The sequence below is a fragment of the Protopterus annectens genome, chromosome 15.part0 (assembly GCF_019279795.1).
Source record: "Protopterus annectens isolate FY-2018-M chromosome 15.part0, PAN1.0, whole genome shotgun sequence".
Classification (NCBI taxonomy): Eukaryota; Metazoa; Chordata; order Ceratodontiformes; family Protopteridae; genus Protopterus; species Protopterus annectens.
In genome coordinates, this window is record NC_056749.1 from 436,454,935 (window position 1) to 436,478,845 (window position 23,911).

At 42.8% G+C, this 23,911-nt stretch overlaps 1 protein-coding gene across 1 annotated transcript in view; it reads left to right on the top strand.

Annotated features, from left to right (window-relative positions):
* Positions 1–23,911, top strand: part of ANKRD46 (ankyrin repeat domain 46) — a 155,225-nt gene that overhangs the window by 72,246 nt on the left and 59,068 nt on the right. The window contains exon 4 of the mRNA XM_044057177.1: positions 19,149–19,307. Coding sequence (XP_043913112.1) covers positions 19,149–19,307 — 159 coding nt within the window. The remainder of the gene's footprint in view (positions 1–19,148; positions 19,308–23,911) is intronic.

Consider the following 23,911-nt stretch of genomic DNA (forward strand, 5'->3'; position numbering starts at 1 on the left):
CACTGAGGAAAATGGCGTCGGCTGATGCCTTTATACCCAAAAAACTGCCGCGATGACGTCGGGTGAAGTGCGACACCAGCCGAAGCCAGACCCAGACTTTGGAATCCGGCCGACCGAAGGGCTGCCTGACGACAGGACAACCCCATTTGTAAGGACTGCAGATGCATTCCTCTCGGACATCTACATTTATGGTAGGTACAAAACTGTACTTTAGTCATCCCGACGTCGATCTTCCTAAACGCAAACGGCCCAAACTCAGGCTTTCTGAAGACGTTCTTTTGGCGTCTGCTAGCCTTCCAAGGCTGGTTATCACGGAAGTCGGTGAGGCACTTTCCCATCACCCTCCTGCAACCGAGGTGGTGGAGAAGGCCTCTCTCAAGACCCATTCGGAGTCCGATATACTGTCGGGCCCCTCGACATCAGCTCAAGTCTTGGATTTACTTTTGTTGGTTGGGTCCAGGACTGCTTTACAAGCCTCTGCTTTTGGCAACCAGAGCACTGCCAATAAAGTTACAAGGCATACAGGCATCCATGCTTCCAATGTCCCCAGGCCTAAACAAAGGATTGCTCCCAGGAAGCCATCTTCTTTCCATTCCAGGCCTACCAGCTCCCAGTTTCAGGCCTGTCAGCAGGATTTGGTTAGATTAGCAGAGGATATTATTTCTGTGGTTAGGGGCAGACATGCCCTCCCACCCAGGAAACCCCTTTCAGGAAAAAGGAAACGTGATCCAATCCCAGAAATTCTTTCTGATCCTTTTGAGTCAGAGGAGGACTCTGAACAAGATTCAGTTTTTGAAGAGGTTCCCTCTTTTTGGCATCCTTTGAGGAGCCTAATTAAGAAGAAAATTTGCCTTCTGCCTCCTCTCCTAAGGTTCTATCATTTGGGGAAACTTTACACTCCCTGGGGGATCATTTTCATTAAGAAGAGCAGGACTAGCCCCAATCTAAGAAAAGTCAAGGAATTTCTCAACTTCCCAGAACGTAAACCCCTTGCTGCTCCTCCATGGTTGATGATGACTTCCAGGAGTCCTCCTTGAAGCCAGATTCCATTCCCCCTGCACCCAGAAAATCCGAGAGATTCTTTAGGGTTATAGATTCCCATAAGCCCCTGTTTTAATACCCTTCAGCTGATCTAGAGGTTGTCATTCCTGCACCCAAAGGTGCTAGAGCCAGCACATCTAGAAAATCCCTACCCACTGATAAAGAGTAGAGCACTTGATAGATTTGGCAAAAAGGTATACACTTCTGCCACTCTGTCTATGAGGGCATTAAACTGCCAGTTCCACATAATAAAATACCAGGAAACGCTACTGGAACAGATGAGACAAAAGCTTTTGACCATTGAAAATAAGAGCTTATCTGAATTACTAGACATTTGCAACTCCATTTCACAAGTAACCGAGCATTCCTTACATTGTGGATTTGATGCTTTGAAGGTTGCCATCATGGCCGCAGCCACTGGATGTGTCATTAGGAGGCATGCATGGTTAAGGGAACAAGCCCTACCAGAACATGTTAACTGCAATCTTTTGGATGCTCCCTTGGATAAGGAGTTCCTCTTAAGTCCTAAAGCAGAAGCTGTGCTCATAAAAATAGAGGACAAAGCTAAGTCAATGCAGAGAAAGTTTTTTTGCAGATACAGCTTCCCTGTTTCAGTAGAAACTTTCCCACTAAACACTGGTCCTTCCTTTCCCAACCCAAAGCTGGTCAAAGAGAGGCCCACAGGAAGGGGGGCCAATGTCGGCACCAGAGACCCAGGCAAGGGCATGCTACTTTCTCAAGACCATGATCTTCCATCTTACAGGTCCCTAGTAGGAAGCCGCCATGACTCTCTCATGGCATGCCCCCCTCTTCCCTCAACCTCTTCTCAGACTTACAGCAAGACTGGCACTATTAAGAGAAAATTGTTGCCTTACTTCTTCAGACCAGTGGGTACTATGCATCATTTCCAGGGGATGTCGGCTGAAATTCGTACCCCCCCCCCCAAACATTCAAGCTTCCCAGATATACTACCATCCCAAAAAGCAGAGACTTTTTCACATATCAAATCTCTATATATACAGGGCTCAGTGGAAGCAGTCCCTCTACATCAGGTAGGAAGCTGCATTTACTCAGGACTGAAGATTGCTCCTGGTACGAAGAAAAGAGGATCCTTTGTGTTATATTCTACACCTATCTACCCTCAACTTGCCCCTAGACGTTCCCAAATTTAGGATGCTGACCCTTCAGTAACTCTTGCCCATGTTGTTATGGGCATTCTATATTTAAAGCAATCATACTTGCATATTCCCTTAGAAGAATTAAGCAGAAGATTCTTGAGCATCAGAGCAAGTTCCAAACATTTTCAGTTTTGTGCTCTGACCCTTTGACTTGTCCAATGCTTCCCGGGTATTCATTAAATGCTTAACTCCATTCTTTGCCTACTGCAGAAAACAAGGGGTACAGATTCACCCCTCTCTAGATGATTGCCTCACCTGGTCTGCAAGCCTGGCACTACTCAGCACAGACTTGATGCTAACCCAGACCATGTTTACCTTCTTGGGATCCTTCATAAATCACCTCAAAGGCAAATTTACATGGTGGACCAAGGCCTGCACCCTAAACCCAGGTCTACCATTCTAGCTTTGCAACACCTCCATCACAGAATATTCAGAGACAGCTTGAGGAGCACTCTTCAACCAATTACAAACCCAATGTAGGAATTCAGGCTTAAAGACAAGCGCATAAACTTAAACGAACTAGTGGCGGCACAAAGAGCTTTACTAGCATTCAGAGAGAAATTGAAACCAGGGGTGCTAGTCATGGTTACAGACAATGCCACAGTCATGAGGTACAAAAACAAGGGGAAAACCATTCCTACCTTGTTTGCTATCTAGCAATAGAGGTGGATGCACAGCTCACCCCATGGCAATGCACCTATTGGCTCAGTATCTCCGGGGTGTGCACAACCAACTGGCAGGTCAGCTCAGCAGAAGCCTGTAGATACCCCCAAGAGTAACATTTGCATTGGGAGATCATTCTCAGCATAACCAAGAAATGAGGGGGGGCACAAATGGACCTCTTCACCTCCAGGTAGAGCGCACAATTGAAAAGGTTCTGTTCCAGGAACAAGACTCTTTTGGCCTAGAAAATAGATGCTGTCGCTCTCTCTTTCGCATGGAGAGGCCTATTCATCTATGCCTTCCCACCAGTAGCCCTACTTCCTAGGGTTTTTCCAAAAAATAAATTAAAAAAAAAAAAGGGAGAAAAGAGCGCCCAAGGGTCATACTTATAACTCCAGATTGGTCAAGGCAACACTGGTACCTTCTTCTTCTTAGCCTAACCAGAACAGTCCTTGGATGTTATCACAAAGTCTAGATCTTGTAACCCAGAACAAGGGACACATTGAGGGTTTGCAAGTTGGAGTATACAGTCTATTATCTTGGAGGATATCTCAACCCCTGGGGGGGCGGTCTCCCTGCATAAGCAGGTGCAGGACATCCTAAGGAAAGCCAGATGGCCTAGCACCAGGAAACCCTAAACAGAAAAAATGTTGAATTTGGTGTAAACTGCCTAATCAGGACCCCATCAAGGCCAAAATTCCTGTCATGTCTCATCTGTCAAATATCTTTGACAAAGGCATTTCTTACTCGTCGCTATAGATTCACGATGCTGCTGTCTCAGCCTGACTTCCTGCCCACACCCCTGTCTTTACTCATCCGCTGGTCAAACAGTTCCTTAGAGGGGTCATCCACATCAGACCTCCCAGGAGACCTCATACACTGCCCTGCTCTCTAACCTTTGTCCTAGAAAGACTTACAGTTCCTCCTTTTGAACCAGTTTCTCCTTCAGACTTTCTTGACGTAGAACACTGCCTTCTTACTAGCTACCATTTAAGCTAGGAGAGTTTCAGAATTCCAGTTCTCGTGGCAGTGAAACCTTTCTCATTTCTCATCTTCTGTCCTGACAGAGTCTCTCTCTCTCAGGGCTAATCATTCTTTTATGCCCAAGGTGGTGTCTGACACCTCTTTAAATCAGACAATACATCTACCTATCTTCTCCCCAAACCCACAAAACGGGGGGAGAAAATTCTGGCTTTCTTAGACATTCATAGGCAGCTACGTTATCTGGACAGAACAAAGCCATCAAGAAATCTGACCAGCTGTTTGCAACCTTTGCTAACAGCACTGAAGGAAAACCTGTCTGCAAGCAGACCATTTCCAATCAATCTCTCACTGTATCATTTTTTGTTACAGTCATTATGTAAGAAAACACACCTGAGAGTGTAAGGGTCCATTCCTCTAGGGCAACTAGGTCTTCTACTGTCTTCCTGAAAGGTGTACCTTCCAAGGCTACTGAAGGCTGCCAGTTGGTCTTCAGTACACACTTTCACCATACACTACCACTGTCAGTCTTCTGGAATTCCAGGGCAGGGTTTGCCTCTGTTATGCCTCAAGACATCCTCTCCTCTGCTTAATTTACCATCTTCCACTATTTTTAGCTTTGGAAATAATCCCACAAGTCAGGACTGCATCAGTGAAATTTGAGTTGTGAACACATCGTAAATTTAGATGTTCGAGTGTATACACTGCTCCAGTCCTCTTTCCCTCCCTCCTTCCCATTTACCCTACAGGGTAGGCTTATACTATTTCCTGTTTACCTAGGACTCCTCCTCTGGGCTCTAGCCTGCCTAAGGCGTCTGACCTGCTCCTGTTGGGGGGGGCTCCTAACTCCTAGGGGCAAGAAAGAAACTGAGGTCATGACGTCAGCAGACTCCACTTGTACTCCTACGTATTAATGTCAGGTTAAGGTGTCCACCTGTTGAAAGAAGAGGGAACATTCTTAAATCTGTAGTCGGGCCGGACAAGGGCTTCCATGGCGTTAAATCCCACAAGTCAAGACTGCAACATATGCTCTTCAACATCTACATTTATGGTAGGTGTACACGACTGTACTTTTTATACATGTAATCAGTTTCAAGGAGGCCCATACCTCCTTCAGAAAGAGGAATGTATTTCTATATCATTTGATAAGCATGAAGCACTATTTTTGTTTACATGTTCAACTGATCCATTACCTTTTGGGACCAATCAACCCAAAACTATAAGTTAGAACAGGAGGAGCAAATTGGTTTATAGCCTGGACTTTGTTCCTCAATGTCAGGGCTGTTTTCGGTATTAATTTTAGTCTTCTAAAGTATTCCTTACTGAGTTTTGTTCACATTTGTTCATGTTTTATTGTCGATTCTTCATCAGTTCCCAAATATTTATACAGTTCCTCCTGCTCAATTTCCTTTATATCACATTCCTGTCCCAGACTGATATTTTCTTGATGCTGCAACTTCCCTGCTTTAAAAGTTGGTTTTGCACATTTATCAAGACCAAATGACATTCTTATATTATCTGAGGAAGTTTTGATCACTCTCGGTTGTGCTTTCAAGCTCCTCATCTGATGAGATATACAGTTTTAAATCATCCACAAAAAGGTAAGTCTTTATATGTTGCTGTTTTCTGGGAGCCAAATTGTAAACAAGACCCAATCTGTAAAGTAGACAGGGCAAGGCAAAAGAACAGTGGTGAGAGAGTCACCCAAGAATATCCTCCTTTGAATTTTTATTCCTGAAATAATAATTTGTCATTTATCATGGATTAGCTGCAAAGTGGTTTGTCACTGTTTTGTGGTCACTGTAATGTGATCAATGTTGGGTGTATTTTATACATCTGTAAGCACTCCCTTACTCATGACTTTTGGATGCTGTCGAATGCTTTTTTGTTATTTATCCATGCCATACTTTGATTCTTCCCTTTTTTAAAGTTCTCCATTATGACTTTAACAAATGATCCTTTGTTCCATGGGACTTTCTTTTGTTACCCTTTTGTTCTTTTGGCATGAATTAGTTTTCTTCTTAATGGCTGTAAACCCAGTCAGCATTAATTCCAATATATAGTTTATACATCGTTGGGAGACAAGTTATTGGTCTATAGTTTTTAGGCTAGCTTGCAGTTCACTCTTGAGGAGGAGTATCATTTTTCCTGGTGTAAACCAGGTTGATATCTTTTTGGGGTGCGTATATAAGTCGTTCTTGCCTACACTAAATTTTTGTGTAAAGATATTAATACTTTTAGCTGGAAGTTAGGTACTGCATCTGGGCCTGGAGTTTTCAATTTAGGAGCTTTTTGTAATTTTTTTTTTGGTGTTGTTTCTGGTCTTTTTTCTGTATTTCACATTTCTCAGTAAAACTTATTTTGTGTCATCAATAAACTGCTTATTTTGTACTTTTTCTGTATAATTATCTGCTTATCTTTTTTAATTTTTTTTCTAGTTGTGCCAGTATGTTTAGTTTATTATTTGCAATAGTGTACAATACATAGATCCTGGTCTGCTTTAATACTGGGCACTGCTTTTATCACATCTGTCTTTGTCTCAGCAGGGCAAGGAAAATAACCTGGGATAGCACTCATCCTGCTTACAAGCTGTTCTCACATTTAACATCAGGAAGGCGCTTTTGATGCATATGCTGCAAAACCACAAGATGCAGAAACGGCTTCTTTCCACTAGCCATCAGGTTACTAAACTAAACAGTACCCTTCACACTGGGCATTAAGGCAGTAATCCAACAAAGTCTCTATAGTTCAGTATGTAACAAGTCTTACCTGCAGCCAGACAGCAAAGTCAGCAGTAATCAAACTGAACTGTCTTACTGTGCAATATACATTAAGCCTTAAATCAATTGCTTAAGTGCAGTTTTTCCAGTGAAAATAAGCTAATAGCCTAGTAATGAGTGACAAGCTGTTAAATCAGTGCAGTATACAAGTATTTATTATTGTTGTGTTTGTCTGTAGAATTAATTTTGTGTATTATCATCAAGTTAAATGTATTCTGTGTATTGTATGCACAGAGTCTGAAGAAACGTAATTTTGCTCGGTTCGCACATGTGTGAATCGAAGTGACTATAAAGATTACTTTGACTTTCTAAGTGTTTTTGTACTCTTCTAACAGTAACACTTCTTGTCTTAATTGCTTTATAGTTTTCTGTATCCAATGCTTCCATTATGGCATTTGATTTCTTAGCTTTCTTTCCATTATTGCCCTGCATTTTTGTTGTAAGACTTTATCTGTTATTAATTTAGCTGCACAGTAATGTATCCTATTTGCTTGTTATATCACTTGAGTTTCTGTTTAGTCTAACGATTTGATGTTGTCCTTTTTCATTCTTCCTCAACCTGTGGGTTTGGATCTGACTCGGCCCAATACTCCAGACTTTGGATCCAGCTGTTGAGCTCCTCCCTCTACTTATAATCCCCTGTTCCATCCCTGTTACCTCAGATCTTGTTTATTGCCATCACGAACAGGGCAGGTTCCTCTCTCGAGCTTTAGCAGTGATATTTTCATGAGTTAATTCAACTTTTTTGATTTTCCCCAAACTTTATCTTGACTTTTATCTATCTATCCTCCCTCTTAGTTATTTCACAGGACGTTAAGACCTTTCTGCTAATTTCTTCTTCCTTCCATTTTGATGAATAGTAAATCCTTATTACTATTACTGATATCATTCTTTGTTTATCCTTTTACTGATAGGGTATCTTACCATTGCTGGTAAATAAAATGGTTTTGCTAAATTTTTTATATTAAAAAAAAACCTCTTTTTACTTGTATTGTTTTTTTTCTCTGATTAGTTGTTTACCATGTTGGATAAATCAATGGGATTTTAAAAATGCACTTCCTGTGAGCATAAAATCCCTAATTCGGATGCCCACAGGGAGTGCATGTACTGTCTTGGAGCACTTGGACACTGCATGTAAAATATGTTCCACCTTCAATCCAAGAGCCTTGGCAAATAGATAAAAGTTGATATTAAAGAGTCATCTTCTTGCTACATCTTCTTCTGGGGCTCAAACCCCCTCCAAAACTAGCAAGTCTGCTCCGTTGGAGCTTAGGAAATGCTCCCCACCGAAGTCCCCTAGGTCTTCATCAGAGCTTCCATCCAAGAGCAGAAAAAACTTTGAATCTGACACTATTGGATCTAAATACCCGATCCTCAGATCTCACACCCTTGGATCCAAAGGCTTTGGCTCCTATCATTACTTAATTAAGCCCTACAACACCACCTTCGGATCCTAGGTCCTCAGATCTGAAGCATGGTACTTCTCAAAGGAGCCTTACTCCAGCATATGCCATGAAGCCCATATCACCCACCCTGCGCTCTCCGTTGCTTCAAACACTAAAGAAATATTCCAGGCCACCATCCACTACTTCCTCCAGAAGTTTATCAGAAGTGGATGTGGACAGGATGATGCAAAAATGTCTCAGAGCTCAGATCCAAATGGAGGTCTGATCAACTCTTAACCCCTGTCGGCTCCATGAGTCTTCCTATGATGTCCAAAACTATTGCATCTCTTTCTCCCATCCATCCAGTGGTTTCAGTGTCAGGAACTGAAATCACCAAGAGGTCTGCATCGGATCCAAAGAAAATATTTTCTTTGACTCAGAGTATATCCCTCACTAGTTCTGCTCTGATACCCTTGGATCGGAATGAGTCCTGGAGCTGAAGTGTCGGCATCAGATCCAAGGGGCCAGGATTGACTCCCATGTTGTCGGATCCATCCCTCTCTCTTGAGGCCTTGGCCAGAACAGCTCAGGTCCAGTTTCAACCTCAAGGCATGGATCTGAGAGTGGTCAAGACCTACCTTCACTGGGAGTTTCTGCTTCAAGAAGGCTGGTCAAAGCCTGTCTGGGTCCATCAGCATTTGAGGTTGTGGAAAGGACTTCTTACCTCTCCAGAAAACTGCTTTCTCATTTTTCGGATCCAAACCCCTTCCCCTCTTTGACTGTGAGCCTGTCATACCTACTTCACAGAGACAGCAAGTTCCAATAGGTGTCAAATCGGTTCCGATAGAGGAACTTCCCCTCTCTTCCAACACCCCCCACTGAACACCCCACAGAGGAAGTACATCAAAAGAGAACATGCAAAAGGACATATTGACTCCCCAGTCAAGTCACTCATGGAGGATACCGATTTTGATAAAGAAGGGTCCCCCGGATCACCACCATCCATCTCCTTCGGAGACATTTTAGAGATCCTCAAACAAAAAGATTGCTGGTTTTCCCAAAACCCCTCTCCTGAAGAATCTGTATTTTTTGGAAGCTTTTGGTTCTGGATCACCTACATCATGGGTTACCCCCCCCCCCCCCCGAGAATGAACTTGGCTTGGAAAGAACTGGATATTGTCGAACCTATCCCAAAGAGACCTGACAAGTTCATAGCCTCCCGCTCCCTCAAAAGACAGAACCCACTGTAGCAAGAAAGTCCCAGTTGATGCTATGGTGTTTGTGGCAGCCACCAAGAAAGAGTTAGCAGAGCAGAGATCATCTGTTCATCTGGCAAACAGGGAGTTAAGGGCACTGGGACATATTCAGAAAGAGAGTCTTGGCAACCTTTGCACTGAGGTCTTTTATATACCTGGCACACTTCACGAGGCTTCAGAAAGATTTGACCAAAGAACGTCCAAATTCTGTCTGATAGTCCATGTCTGCAGAAGACTTCAAAAGAATGTCCAAATTCTGTCTGATAGTCCATGTCTGCAGAAGACTTCAAAAGAACATCGTTGCAGCTGGCCACTCTTTTTCTCCATTTTGACTTCTTCAATGAGGTTGATCTCTCACATAGATGAAGGCATTTCACAAGTAGCTGGTTCAGGCATTGCCCTTAGGAGACATGCCTGGATGCGGCTATGTGACTTTGCAGAGCCTGTTAAGATGTCTTTTATCAACACTCCATTCGATGTCACATCCTAATTTGGGCCGTCAGTAAGAGAGACTCTTACCCACAGCGAAAAAAGGTCTTTTATATACCTGGCATACTTCACGAGGCTTCAGAAAGATTTGACCAAAGAATGTCCAAATTCTGTCTGATAGTCCATTTCTGCAGAAGACTTCAAAAGAACATTGTCGCAGCTGGCCACTCTTTTGTCCATCTCGACTTCTTCAATGAGGTTGATCTCTCACATAGATGAAGGCACTTCACAAGTAGCTGGTTCAGGCATTGCCCTTAGGAGACATGCCTGGATGCAGCTATGTGACTTTGCAGAGCCTGTTAAGATGTCTTTTATCAACACTCCATTCGATGTCGCATCCTAATTTGGGCCGTCAGTAAAGGAGACTCTTACCCACAGTGAAAAAAATGGAAACACCCTGTCTGCTGTGCGAATCTCTGCCCCTCAATGGAATTTTTTCAGGAATCAGAAAGGTGGTAAGAAAATTTAGTTCCAGAAATCTCAGGGACCTTTCCAAGATCCACATGGGCACAATTCCTGCAGAGGCAAAGGAGGAAATTTTAATGGGAGATGTTACCCTAAAGGCAGTGGAGGCCCGTAGAACCAGGGAGGTTTGGGATTCCTTTTCAGTACTCCTGAAACACTGTCCGGCTGTTTCACTCTGAAGGCAGTTGGGGGACAATTATCCATGCACCCAGAGGCCTGAGCAAATATAACAAATGATACCTGAATGCTAAAATCATATCCAGACGTTATTTCATTCCATTTTCCCAAACCCCTCTTCAAAAAAAGAAGAAACTTCTTGACGGTCCACCCAGTCAGAGGAAGGGGTCGGCATGAGAAATTCAAAAGCTGATAGAAAGTCATCTAAGGGGTCCCACCAGACCAAATAGGATTCGAAACTTACTCATACTTTTTTTTAGCGCCTGAGAAAACAGGGGACCTCAGACCAGTCTTGGATCTAAGCAGTTTGAATCAGTATGTGAAGTCAAAGTTCCGAATGATCACGGTACAGTCCATCCTACCTTTTTTTTCACAAGGACAATTGGATGTGCTCGATAGATTTTCAAGATGCATATCACATCAAAATAGACACACTGCAGAAGACGTTTAGCCCCAAGGGTGTTTATGAAATATATGGCAGTGGTGGCTGCTCACCTGAGACTCATATGATTCTGAGTGTGTCCATATCTGGACAACTGGCTCTTCACCACCCCCCTCCAAGCATCTTCTCTCCTACATCACAAGCAGTATGTGCTCCAGATTTGCCATTCACTGGGAATAGCAATAAATTATGCCAAGTCAAACCTGACACCAGTCCAGAGCCTGGAGTTCATTGGTACATTTCCGTATAAAAAAAACACAAAAAGCTTCACTGCATATTCACCATCAAAAATCAGGTTCATGTACTTATTTCCCATCCATCTCCTCAATCAAGATCAGTTCTTCAAGCACTAGGTTCTATGGCACCAGGCCATTGTACTGCTTCCCTTGGCACATTTATTAATGTGTATCCTTCAGTGGACTCTAGCTATTCAGTAGTCCATTCTACTTCAACCCCTATCTTTTCCGGTCAAGCTAGCTTCAGTTTGCAAATGACACATTCACTGGTGGATTCAGTCAGACAACATTCATCTAGGCCATTCATTTGTTTTGCCAAGTCCATCAGCCACAGTTACCATGGACACTTGCCAACTGGGTGGTGGGAGGCATTTTCCTGGGAAGGACGGTCCAAGGCACGTGGTCCCCCCCCAAGAGACCAATCTGCATACAGACATACTACAGCTGAGCAGTCCTACTCTCACAGGCTTTTCAAGATGCTCTTCCTCTGGGGACTATTGCAATTCAGACCAACAACATTAGTGGTCTGGTACATCAACGAACAACAAGGAGCCCAGTCTTATCCCCTCTGCAGAGAGGCCACGAGAGTGTGGGAATGGACCATCTCATCAGACCGCATTCTGGTTGCAACACACATCCCATGGAAAACCAGTATGTTAGTGGACAAACTAAGCAGATCTTGATGCCTAATGAGAGGTGTCCCAACCAATCTGTGGTGGAAAGGATCTTTCATCATTGAGGCCAACCTTGCTGTGACCTTTTTGCGTCTCCCAACAACAAGTGCAGCAGGTACTTCAATCGGGTCTATGTTAAATTGTCGAAACGGCATAACAGCAAATGCAGTTTCGACAACAAATATAGAGCGAAATCCTTAAACAGTGAAAGCTCAGGTCAGCAATTTCTTTCCTAGGGAAAAAAATCACTTGGCCTGAGCTGTGACAGTGCCCTTTACCCCACTGTAGTGCAATCTTGGCGTTGGTATATTTAGTTAGGAGGGGTGGGAGCACAGCTCCCCACTTTGAAATGTTTTTACTGGTGTGCTGTGTCTTGTTGGTCTACCTGTTTTTTCCCTAGGAAAAAAAATCTGTGACCTGGGGTTTCACTATTTCCGGATTTCGCTCTATATTTGTCATTGAAACAGCATTCGCTGTAATGCCATTTCAACAATATAATATAGACCCTTTCAATCTAATCCCCCGTCAGGGGAGGTCACTGAGAAATGCTCTAGTCTACACTTGGCCCCCCAGTCTCCTTTATGCTTATCTCCCTCTTCCCTTGATACCCAAGTTTCTGTAGAAAGCAAGTCAGCTGAAGAGCTCAGTCTTCCTCATTGCCCCCTTCTGACCTCAGCAGGTATTGTTCCCCTTCTTGTGGTCTCATCTTTATCCTCCATGGATACTGGAGTAATCTCCAGATCTCCTCTCTTACCCATCAGGCATTCAGTACCCAGCATCCAGCTCCTCAAACTAACCCCATGGTTTCTCCACTTCCAATAATGGTTAGACAGCACAGGCTTTCTTCTCCCATATGTACCATTATCTTGGCTTCACAAAGAGTCTACTAAGAAAGTTTATTAGAGCAAGTGGAAAAGATTCTCCCTTTGGGCGTTAAACAATGAGCTTGATCCTTTATCTGCTCTAGTCTCTGCAGTACTGGAATTTTTAGCTACCCTTTTTAAAGAAGCGGCCAGTTTCTCTACCATTACTCCACAATTAGCAGCTATTACTAATTTCCATACAGGAAACAGAAATTATTCCTTGGCTTCATCCAAATTATGTAAAGCATTCCTAAAGGGTATTTTTCTTCTCAGACCACCTATAAAGGATCCTCCACCTCCCTGGGATCTCACACTTGTGCTACAAGGTCCAACAACTCTGCAGACATTTGAACCTTCAACTAACACTGATTTAACATTCCTTTCATGGAAAAGTCTTCTTTAGTAGTCATTATTTCTGATAAGAGGATATTTGAACTTCAGGCTGTCTCTCCAAAACCCCCTTACGTCATTTTCTGTAAAGATAGAGTTACCTTATGGACAAACCCTTCTTTTCTTCCCAAAGTATTTAAAATAACATCAATCAGTCCATCCATTTACCAGTCTTTCTAACATTTTCAAATAAAGGAGAGCACATGCTTCATCTCCGTGATATACACAGGCAATTATGATTTTATCTTCACAGGACGAAGCACTTCAGAAAATCAAATTAGCTGTTTATTTCCTTTTCATCAAAAAGACTAGGATTACCCGTAGCTAAGATCATGTTAGCAGAATGGATTACAAACTGTATTTCTTGAATTTATTTTCCACAAGGCATGGACTTGCCCAAACCTCCTAAGGCTCATCAACCAGATCCAGGTCTCCATCTGCTTTTTTGGTTTAGAACACGTATTGATGAGATTTGCACAGCAGCTACATGATTCAGTGCTCATACTTTTGTTATTCATTAAAAACTGGATATTATATCTAGAAACAGAGCTGCCTTTGGTTCGGTGGTACTCCGGAATATCCTTCCATGAGGGCCACCCAAGATCTGCATATCTGGGGACTCTGTCCTATAGGTTGAGAAGAATGAAAAGGACATCAGATTTAAAAGTTATGTACTTACCGTAACCAGACATCTGTGTTGTCCATTTTGATTCTTCCTCAACTTCCTTCTTATCCATCCCCCATCCTTCTTTTTCTGGATAGATCCATAGGGCTGTGTTTAGGGACCTACATTTCCAGGTTTGAGCCCTTCCTTTCTCTGTGAGCTATTCCTGTCTGCGTTTAGCTAAAGGTGCCTATGGCAACAAACTCAATCTGAGGTAATGGGGAGTGGAATAGGGCATTATGGGTAGAGGGAGGAGTTTGAGAGCTGGACCGAGGGCTGGTGTATGCAGTAGAGTCAGATCAGAGCCGAATCCGTGGGTTGAGGAAGAATGAAAATGGACAACACAGATGCGTAGTTATACTAAATACATAACTTTTAATTTTGGTTCTTATTGACTTTCTATAATCTATTTCTTTAATTGATTGTACTATGTTTATCCGTCTGTGTTAAATTAAGCAGCATAGATCCTTTTCTTCTAAACTGAGTGCATATTCTTTATTCTCTGTGTCCTGAGGCCATTCTACAGACAGTTCCAGAACATCTTCTTGTGACATATTCTCTTCAGCTGCATCCTGCATCATTTATTGCTCTTTCGTATGGGAACTCACTGGACTATCACTCCACAACACTGACTGTGTCAGAGTTGCCACCACTTCCTGTTCCTTTCTTTGTCATGCAACTCCCAACTGAACTTCTCATACTGGTTTCCTGTTGAAGGCTCCAAAGTGTCTTCATGTGGCAGCTGATCAGATGTTTCCCAGTCCACCTTTCTCTCTTTAATGTGGAGACCTGTTGTTTCATTATGCTGTGACGTTACCAGAGCTGGATTTTTACACTAAATTCTTCACTTCACAGGTATTCCATAACTTCACTTACTAATCTTTTTTTCTACTTTCCCTGTTTGTTTTCTTATTTTTTGTATTGTAAATTTTTCCATTTTCTGATGCCTTTGACTGTATTTATGTTCACATATCATTGGTGCTGCTTTTTGTGTTGATTAATTTTGCTTTTTCCTTTGCATAAGTATTCCACCATGTTAAATCTTGTTTTCTTTACCATGTCCATATTTCTTCTTCAGATGCCTCCCACTCTACATGCTTCTCCTTACTTTTGGGACTCGTTGGTCCAGCATGCTGTGACATAACCTGTGTTAGACTTTCTATACTAAATCCTGCACTTCGCAGATAATCCATAATTCAAGCTTCTGTTTATCTTCTACTTTACTAATCTTCTGTTCTACATTCCCCCTTTTGTGATCTTATTTTTCTACTGTGAAATTCTCCATGTCTGGGTGCTTTTGTTTGTATTTCTCTTCAAATATCTTTGGAGATGTTTTTGTTTTGTATTGATTAATTTGGCTTTCTCCTTTACAAAATTATTGTACCTTATCATACCTTATGTTTCTTTTTAATACTTTTCAAAAATCTCTAAGTTTTGTTCTTTATATTTCCTTAATTTCTCAGTCGCTTTTTTTTTTCAAATGGCCCAAGGTTTCTGGATCTATATAATGTTTTTCAGGAATCTATTGTATTAATGAATACACATTTGCTTTTGAAGCTTCTGCCATGTTTTTCTGTAAGTATTTCTTTAATATAATTTCTCTCAATCTTTTTCAACATTTTTTCTTCGGAAATGTTGGGCTTCTTGCATAATTGTAACAATAAATATTTAAAAGAAGAAATGTCAAGGTCATTCCAGAAAGAAACCTGAATAACTATTTAACCAACCTTTTGACCTTCCTTCCACCCTGGCCCCTTTTTTCTTCCAGAAAGTCTGAATCTCTCCTTTTTTTTTTCACTTTGGCAACAGATAGTTTCAGACAAATGGGCTCTGCAGGTGATTCATCAAGGTTACAGATAGCAATGGGAGGAAATGCCTTCTTTCCAGGGGGCATTCTTCACCCTTCAGAATAGACTTGTTTGTTTCCACGAGTTCTTCATCACATGCTGTCCCAAGGATTGATAGAACCAGTTCCTCCTTCCCAAGTAGGGAGAAGGTTTTTATTCAAGGATGTTCTTAGTGACAAATAAAGAAAACATTTGGAGACTAGGTCTGGTTGTTTCTTTCCTAAACCTGTGTGTGTGATAGTGCTCATATTCAAAATGATACCTTCACAATCTGTTACTTCTTCCTCTTTCAAGTTTCCTGGTAACAGTAGACTTAAAATATGCTTATCTTCACATCCCTATTTATCCAGACTTCAGACATTTCTTAAGGTTTTGTGAGTCTAGATCACATTATCAGTTCTCTGCTTTACCCTTTGTGAATACTGTAGATGCAGTGAATCATCCAAAGTGTCTAGCTGCAGGTTTAGCTTATTGCAGGCTACAGGGTAACCTCATTTTCCATATTTAAACAACTTGCTTATCTTTGTATAGTCGTTTTCAGTGTCGAACAGTCAAAAGCCTTTCTTGACTCCGTCACACTATCTGTGTTCCTGGGATGTCAAGTAGACACTTCCATTCAGAGAGCTTTTCTTCCACAGAACAAGAAAAAAAAAAAGAGAGAGAGAGATCTGTATCTGGATCTGTTTCCAGCGATCCAGTGACTATTTTCGTCCGACTGAACGTGTGTTATCAGATACAGTCTGTTTTGACCTTGGAGCCTTATACCAGAGTATTGGACCTGAGAGCACGGACTCTTCCCCTACCCACAGTTACCTCCTCCTGACTGATTTACCTCAGATCTCATTTGCTGCCTGTTCAGACATATCCACTGAGAGCTGTAGAGCATTCACTATAAGTGAAACCTGTTTTTGGCTGAAATCTTTACTCATCCCTTTTCTACTTTTTTATTAGATATCTGGTAATTTATATAGGTTAGGATTAGTGTAGATAGATTTTGGTCAGATATCTGTTTTTCAAGTTTTAAGTGTGCTATGTTAAAACTTTCTAGTATGGTTTATATTTGCATGTATAATATTTTATATAGGATAAATAGTTATTGCTGTAGTATTCTCTTTTCAATTTCCTTCTTTAGATATATATTTTTATTGGTCATAGTTTACAGTGTGCAGTGTGTTATAATTCCTTTGTGTGATTATATCATTCTGATGTCTAACAAGTCCACTGATTTCGAGACGTGTTCAGCCTGTGGACAGAAGACCCCCAATCCTTCTATTCCCTCTGTGTTTACTGTCTAGATCCCTCTCATCTATAGGATTGTTGCAGCATCAGTGCTACTTTTGGTACTACAGAACTTCAAGGTAGAAGAGAGAAACGTATTTTTAAAAGGTTTACTTCCTCCTCAGACAGGGTCCAAAATGTCCTCTGAGGCCAAAGTGTCTTCCACATCTCCATCTCTGGATAAGAAGAGGGAGAAAGAAAGAGAAAAATCCAAAGAGATGGCGAGAGAGACCCAAAGAGAAACACAGAGACAAACAGCATGAGAAGAGACAAGAAGAGAAGGTAGAAAAATCGAAGAAAAGGTCTCTGGATTCAACCACTCTTCTGGGTCCAGCACCTAAGTTATGAGGCCCTCTAATGCAGCTGCAAGTCTGATCCAAACTCCCTATCTTTTCTCCAGGGCTGGTTAGCCCCAGACTTCATTCACAGATACTTCAACAAAAGTTACCATCTGTGGCTTCTTCAACGTCTGGGCGAATCACCAGAAGTCTAACAAAGTGGGTTGTCAACCATATGATGAGGAAATTCCTGAGGAGACAGATTCAACTAGGGGCCCTCCCTGCACTGTCCCTGAGGAGGGGTCCAGGCATGGGCCTTACAACACTGTCCAGTACTTTTCTGACACAATCTCCCTTTCCATAGCTGAAAATTATGGGTCTGACACTTTCCACTGCACCAGCATCGGATCAGATAGCCCTAGAGACTTCAGCTTCGACTTCACATCTTCATTTACTCTCTCATCACCAGTGTTTTCAGTTTCAGAAGAGTCCCAGAGCGAGAGTTTTGGGATCTGAGCTGCAATAGTGGAGTTGACTCCGAAATTTTTTGATCTGTTCCTCTCGATGCATCAGTTCCATACAGCTCAACTCAAGAGATCCTCCTCAGAGCCACTCTCTTTTGTAGTCGGGAAGCCTACCAAATCTGCTGACAGGGTTAGTTTGTCCTTGGTTCCATTTACTGAATAGGCTTTTGAGCCTGTGGAAAGGGCTTTGGCTGGGCCAAGACGACTGGTGCGTGCACCAAGTTTGCATCCTTCCTGGCTCCCAGTGCAGTCTGTGCCTCTTTCCTTTCATTCAAGTAAACTGGGAGAGATGTTCCGTGTCTGATGCTGACGCTTCCCCTTCAGAGCCCCTGAAACATGTCCCACAAAAAAGGACATGCAAATGGAAACATTTAGATTTCTCTCTGGAGTCCATCACCGAAGAGACCGACTTAGATGATGAAGAAGAATCACAAAGATTCCCACTGAGGGACGTCTCCTTTGGGGATATTCCAGAATTGATGAAGTAGAAGGGGGGGAGGGTCCACAGAAGCTCCTCCTTCTGATGAGTCCATGTTCCCTTAAGCTTTTGAGTCTGGCCCATCAATGTCCTGGGTGGTCCTACCTCTTGATGTCTTAACAGACCTTGTCGCTTAGAAGGCTTGGAAGGAATTACATTTGGTAGAGCATGTTCGGAGGGAAAAAAAAATAAAACAAACAAAATTTTGTTGTCTTGAAAGATGGAAAACACTGGGCAAAGGCTCCCCTGTAGATGGCATGGCGGTAGCAACAGCACCAAAGAAGGAACTATTTGAGGAAAGTTCTTCTGTCCATCCCCCAAACAGAGAGTCAAGGGCCTCTCAGTGTATCTTAGAAGCACCCATCTGGTCTTCAGTATATATCTTCTCAAGGACAGGGGGCTACCCGCCTGCAAAGTGCTTGTTTTTGTTTTTTCTTTGTTTCTTTCAAGATTTTACTATTGCTGGATTTACTTCTGGAATATTGTAGATCTTGAATTCTGGTTTGTCTTTTTTTTTTTAATTGTTTTAGGCACTTTAGACAAAGATTGAAGATTAGACTGACTAGATGACATTGCTTCCAGACATACCTTACACCACTTGCTGTTTCTTTTTCTGTAGAATGTAGGACACTGCCTTTTAAATATTGAATGTCCTACTTTATTTACTTGGCATGCAATTTCAGAGGAAACCTTGGTCCATGTGACAGTTTAATAAGTGGATGCTTAATACATTGTTGTGCTGAAGGTTTGGGCTGTGTTGGATATCGTCTGCATACATGTTTTCTTTCCTTGGTGCATTTGTGTGGTGTGCATGTGCACACGTAGGCATGAAGGTTTTCTTTGTTTGGCAGACAGCATATTGCAGCACGGTGACATGACAGAGTAGCACAGTAAACTGCTATAGGTAAAATGTACCATTGTTAGTGTTTTACTAGGTAAGACAAGTCAGGCTCCTACCATCTAGTAGAAATTTAACCTTTAGGTGTAGCTTCATCTTTAGATGAAAGTTATTTGCTGTCAAAGCTAAGCATTTTAAGAATGACTTGTCTCTTTCTTCAGTAACCATCAGGGAGCAACGCCTCTTGTCCTTGCAAAACGAAGAGGGGTAAATAAAGATGCCATTAGATTGCTTGAATCACTGGAGGAACAAGAAGTGAAGGGTTTCAATAGAGGAACTCATTCAAAACTGGAAACCGTACAAACAGCAGAAAGCGAAAGGTATGACCACATAATAGTTAGAATATGTCACTAATTTTAATGCTGTGAGTCTGTACACATTTATAAAATGTTTGCACATAGGAGGACTAGAGTTAGAATTCCACAACTATGTTTTTATAAGCATGCTGTTTTGAATTTGGTGAAATATGTTGTGAAATTTTAGAGAACAGTGCTTGAAAAAAAAGACCTGCTAAAAGCAGACTATAGAATATGGGTCAGTAAAAGTAGATCCTCTGCTCATACATTCTTACTATCAGGGCAGCCAGTACTACCATATAGAGTCTAACATGCCCAGTCTTAGGGTTTTTTGAGTGAATTTCCTCTCTAATGAATAAGAACTATACTGTTGTCCAGATAAAATTTATGAGTTACCCACCCAGTCGTCCAGATAGAACCTGAAGGAGGCCATGTTTTACATTTAACAAGCAGAGAGAGCTTGTTACATAGGTAGGGTATTCCTTGAGTAAGGAACTTCTTTGTGTCCAAGAGGTCATGTTGAAGGCTGAGGTCTTAAGTGCAAGTCATTTTAGTATTACCAGGGCTAGTAGGACAGGATCGAATCTTTAGTCTTTCTGGGTAACTGATGGATGTTCTTCATGTTTCACTGTTGCAGTCATCACACTTGGGTTATCCTGCCAGGGGTAGCCCTCAGTCAGCCCAAATACCAGAGGCTTAGTATTTCTGCATCAGTTGCTGTCGCTTCAGGACTGACATCAGGTCATCAGGGGTATAAAAAGAGGCAGCCGAAGTCATTACATCAGTTTTTCTTGCCAAGGAGCCCAAAGCAGAAGCAGTTCGCACAAGTGCTGGTTGGCCATTTTCTTTTCCAAAATTGAATCATCCTGAAGTCTTCTAAAGCTAAGTACCCCATTGGGGATCCTTTTTTCTTGCTCTAACCGATGTCAGAAAAAGTTAACAATTGTCTCGCCTGTGGAAAGCAAATACCACACCGAGATTTCCATTCTTACTGCATCACCTGTTTAGGCCCAGACCACACCGTTCCTCGCTGTCGGTTTTGTGCTTTGTTCAACGCACTAACTATTCATCGGGCCCTTATTGTAGCTAAATACTTCTGTTCTCGATCTCTGTAATCTGAAATGGCTTCGGTAAGCCATCCAACTACCGATCTTCTAAAAAAAGGTAAGGATAAAGACAAGAGATGGACAGCACAGGTCCAAAACTGCCAATGATGCTTCCGTTGAGCTAGTCGCCAGTTCGTCGGTACTCAGTGAGGCGCTTTCACAGCCCCTGATGCCCACTTCGATGGATTCACAGGCCTTTACCAAGACCCATTCGGAGTTCAGCATGCCGCGAGACTCCTCTTTGACTACAGAACCTGTGCATGTCTCTACCTTGGTTGGGTCCGGAGCCACTGTGCAGGCACCGACGTCTGAGGAAGTTCTTCGCATTACCGATATTCGACACAAACCAACGACTTCTTTTGTGTCTTCAGTTCTTTCTAAAACTACCGAGTTTCTAAGTCCAAGAGTACAAGCTACACCTAAAAAAACGACGACCCAAACTCAAGCGCCTGCTTCCTTGCCACAATCTCAGATGCTTAAAATGGCAGAAGACCTGATCATGTTGATTAGAGGAAGCCAACCTTCCCCTGCTAAAAGAAAAAGAGACTTATCCCCAGCAGCTTTATCTGACCAAGAGTCCGACGACTCTGAGGTTTCTGAATATGAAGACATGCCCTTATCTGCCTATGAGGATTCAGATGCAGAGGAATCCATTCCTTCAGCCTCCCCTCCAGAGGATTTTTCTTTTTAGTGAAATCCTACATACATTGAGAGAGCATTTCCACTGGGAATGCCAGGATTATCCTCAGTCCAAAAAGAGTCTCAGGGAATTTTTAGACTTACCACAGCACAGACCCTGAGCTATCCCTCCTGTTCTGGATGTTGTTGATGATGTCTTTATGGAATCCAGTCTAACTCTTGATACTTTACCCCCTGCTCCAAGGAAACTGACAGGTACTATAGAGTCCCTGACTCTCACAAATTTCTCTTCAAAAATCCTACTGCTGACCCGGAGGTCATCTCCCAAGGACCTAAAGGAATAAAAGCTACAACAGCTAAGAATCCCACTCCTTCGGACAGGGATTCCCGAGCTTTAGACAGATGAGGTAAAAAAGTATACACCTCTGTAACTCTCGCCATTAGAGCATTGAATTGTCAGTTCCACATGCTGAAATACCAGCAACATACTATGGTATTTATTAAGCAAAAATTATCTACCTTTCCTGACTGTGCAGAAAATAAAGAATTACAGGAGCTTATGCATTCTGCAAGCCAAGTCAGCAAGCATACCCTGCAGTATGGGTTTGATGCCCTAGAAGCATCTTGCAAGGGCAGCAGTAACAGGTTCTGTACTTAGAAGGCATGCCTGGCTTAAGGAGCAGACCTTGCCAGACCATGTCAAATCAAAATTGTTGGACACTGCTCTGAACAAGGACAATCTGTTTGGCACCAAAGCAGAAGAGGTTTTAAAAAAGATGGAAGAAAAGGCTAAGTCTATGCAGACAGTCAAAGATTTTTTTGCAAGTGCAGGCTCCAAGATTTAGTAGGCATTGCCCCTCGAAATATTGGTCCTTTCCAGCCCCCTCAAGGCCATCCCAGACTAGAGCCAGGGGAAACGGACCCCCCAGATTACAGTCTCAGGGTATGCAGAGATCTAAGCAATGGAGTACCTCCACTTCTAAAACAAGGAGTGCTAAGCCATCCCCTTACGGAAAGAAATCACAATGACTTCTCAATTCCACTCCTTACCTCTTCCCAATTGCACATGCCCCTAGGAGGAAAACTGGACCTCCATCACCAGCGACTGATGGGTCCTCAACATAGTATCCCATGGGTAAAAATTTTTATTTCCACATGCTGCCAACCCCAAAAGGTTTACCAGACCTTCCTCCAGACCAGTGGGCAGAGGCACAAAACCAAGTTCAGTCCCTGCCCTCCATAAGGGCAATTCACCCTACTCCTGCAGAACAGGTAGGCCAAGATTTTTATTCCAGACTTTTCCTGGTACCCAGAAAAGAGGGCACCTGGTGCCCAATCTTAGATCTATCCATTCTAAACACCTTCCTGGTGGTACCAAAATTCAAAATGCTCACCCTACAGCAGCTTCTCCCTATGCTGTCCAAAGATGCCTGGTTAGCCACCCTAGACCTAAAGGAGGCCTATCTGCATATCCCAGTCAGGGACTCCTGCAGGAAATATCTATGTTTCAGGACAGGATCTATGCATTATCAGTTCTCTGCACTTCCCTTTGGCTTATCCACTGCTCCCAGAGTTTTCACAAAATGCATGGCTCCAGCCATTGCTTATTGCAGATAGAAAAAGATTCAAATTTACCCTTACTTGGACGATTACCTGATTCAGGCAGACAGTCAGGAAAAGCTGTTGCAGCACCTGATATTTGTAAAGGATCTTCTTACATCCCTGGGTGTACACTATCAACGAAAAGAAATCCAGACTAGTCCCCAGTCAAAAAATTGTATTCCTGGGAGCAAGCTTAGACAAGCTTGGACACAGCGTCCCAGATGGCATTCCTTACTCCAGAAAAACAAGCCTGACAGGCTACTTCGCTCAAATGGCCACCATAACGCAGCTATTCGCAAGGAAAATCTTGCAGGCTCTAGGGTTCATGGCCTCCTGCATTCTGCTAATTCCACATGCCAGACTGCTTATGAGGAAACTTCAGTGGTACTTAAAAAGTCTTTGGTGCCAACATTCTCAGGACCTGGAAACTTATCATACCTTTAATACCTTGTCTAAGGAAAGAGTTTCTTTGGTGGGCAGCAGCATGTAACCACAGCAAGGGGCTTCCCTTTCCACAACCCCACGCCACCCAGACACTAACCACAGATGCATCAGACTATACCTGGGGTGCCCATCTGGACGGCAGGTGCATTCATCTGCACATCAACCAAAAAGAGATGCTAGCTGTTCAGCACGCTCTAACAACTTTCAGATCCCTACTCTCACCAGGGGCCCCTTCTAATAAAAACCGACAACACCAATGTGATGTGGTACATCAACAAGCAGGGGGAACCCACTCTTATTCACTCTGCAGGCTAGCCATGGCCCTGTGAAACACAGCCTCAACCATGCATATTCACCTGGAAGCTCAATTCCTGCCTGGCAGACAACTTGAGCAGAAATCGCCTAGACCCACACAAGTGGCATTTAGACCACAACACCTTCAGCCTTCTGACCCAGAAATGGGGTACCCCAAAGGTGGACCGGTTTGCCTCCCCCTACAACCATCACCTCAGCAAATTCTGCATCAGGTTACCTCACAGCAAGGTCTGGAAAGTGGATGCCCTATCCTTCCAGTGGGCAAACCTTTCAATCTATGCATTTCCCCCTCTGCCTCTTCTTACAAGAGTACTACTCAAGATAAGGCAGGAAAGACCAAGGGCAATCTTAATTGCCCCAGACTGGCCATGCCAGCACTGGTACTCACTACTGCACAGTCTATCACCAGTGCCACCATGACACCTATATCAGATCCCAACCCTCCTGACTCAGCAGGAGGGACAGATCGTGCATCCGCAATTGCAAACCCAGAACCTTGCAGCCTGGCTTATTCCTTGAATT